The sequence below is a fragment of the Solanum stenotomum genome, unplaced genomic scaffold (assembly GCF_019186545.1).
Source record: "Solanum stenotomum isolate F172 unplaced genomic scaffold, ASM1918654v1 scaffold21593, whole genome shotgun sequence".
NCBI lineage: Eukaryota > Viridiplantae > Streptophyta > Magnoliopsida > Solanales > Solanaceae > Solanum > Solanum stenotomum.
In genome coordinates, this window is record NW_026026604.1 from 1 (window position 1) to 1,256 (window position 1,256).

General features: G+C 41.4%; 1 protein-coding gene across 1 annotated transcript; it reads right to left on the reverse strand.

Moving 5' to 3' along the window:
- Positions 1-6: 6 nt before the first annotated feature.
- Positions 7-369, reverse strand: LOC125851015 (transcription regulatory protein SNF2-like; the record flags this gene model as incomplete). The annotated part of the gene is made up of 1 exon (XM_049530812.1): positions 7-369. A coding segment is annotated over exon 1 (363 nt), but the record flags the coding sequence as incomplete, so codon positions are not given.
- Positions 370-1,256: the final 887 nt, after the last annotated feature.

Consider the following 1,256-nt stretch of genomic DNA (forward strand, 5'->3'; position numbering starts at 1 on the left):
AGTCTGTGAAGCATCAGAGGTGACAGGCGAAGTTCCCGCCTGAGCCATCCCCTCTAGAAGTCCTAACATACGAGTCAAAGTATCTTGAAGCACTGGGGTGGCAATAATATTGGGTGGAGCCTGAGCTGGTCCATCCCCATCGACACGATCCTGCACATCCCCATGAATAACATATGCATCAGGAGGTACTGTCCTATCACGGCTTTGGGTAGCTAATGGTACTTGTCCTTCAACGGATGCTGCAATACGACCCCTACCCCGACCTCGACCTCGACCTCGTCCCCTGCCTCTACCTCGGATAGTGCTCCTAGAAGCAGGCGCAGGAATAGGCTCATGATCACCACTTGCAGATGTACGAGTCCTAACCATCTGAGAGAATGAGATATAAAGATTAGAATTTCAACAAGGTAAAGTGTGCACGATAATGAATGAAAGAATAGAAATTTTCCTAAATGTCCTATAGCCTCTCGAAGATAGGTATGGACGTCATCATACCGATCCGCAAGACTCTACTAGACATTGCTCTTGTACTCGTGAGACCAGTGAACCTAGAGCTCTGATACCAAATTTTGTCACGACCCAAATTAACAAGTTATGTTCCCAACCAATAGGTAAGCCAAACCCAACAGATTTACCAAGTATGATTAACTAATGAGGTAAAAAGGTAAACAACGAGTAAAAATTTCCAACACTAAGTTCTTTATAATATGAAACGCGGAAAGCTAAAATACTACCCAAGAATTTGGTGTCATAAGTACAAGAGCTTCTAAATATGATGCAAGTCTGAAACTAAATGACAAATCCAAAAATAATGGATATTCTGTCTGAATACTAAAATAACAGAATAAATAAAAGGTAGAAGGAGGTGTGGGCCACGGAACAGCCAAGCAGCTCACCACAACTCCAAGATACTCCAAGCTCGGACTCAAAAAGCTCCACGAGATGTGCTCTTACTCGGAATCGAATCTGCACCACAAAAGAGTGCAACAAGTGTAGTATGAGTACGAAACCACGTGCACCCAGTATATCTCATAGACCGACAACGAAGAAGTAGTGACGGGAGTTCATATAAGGAAAAATATGTTATTTATTTATACACGTCTATATTATAATTACGAATCAAGTTTCATCAAATATAGGAAATCAAATAACAAGTACTTTCCAATCACCAATAAAACACATAATCATCAGAAAAGAAGGATGACATGAGATGCAATGCAATATGACCCCATGGAATGATATGCCTCAGAATATCA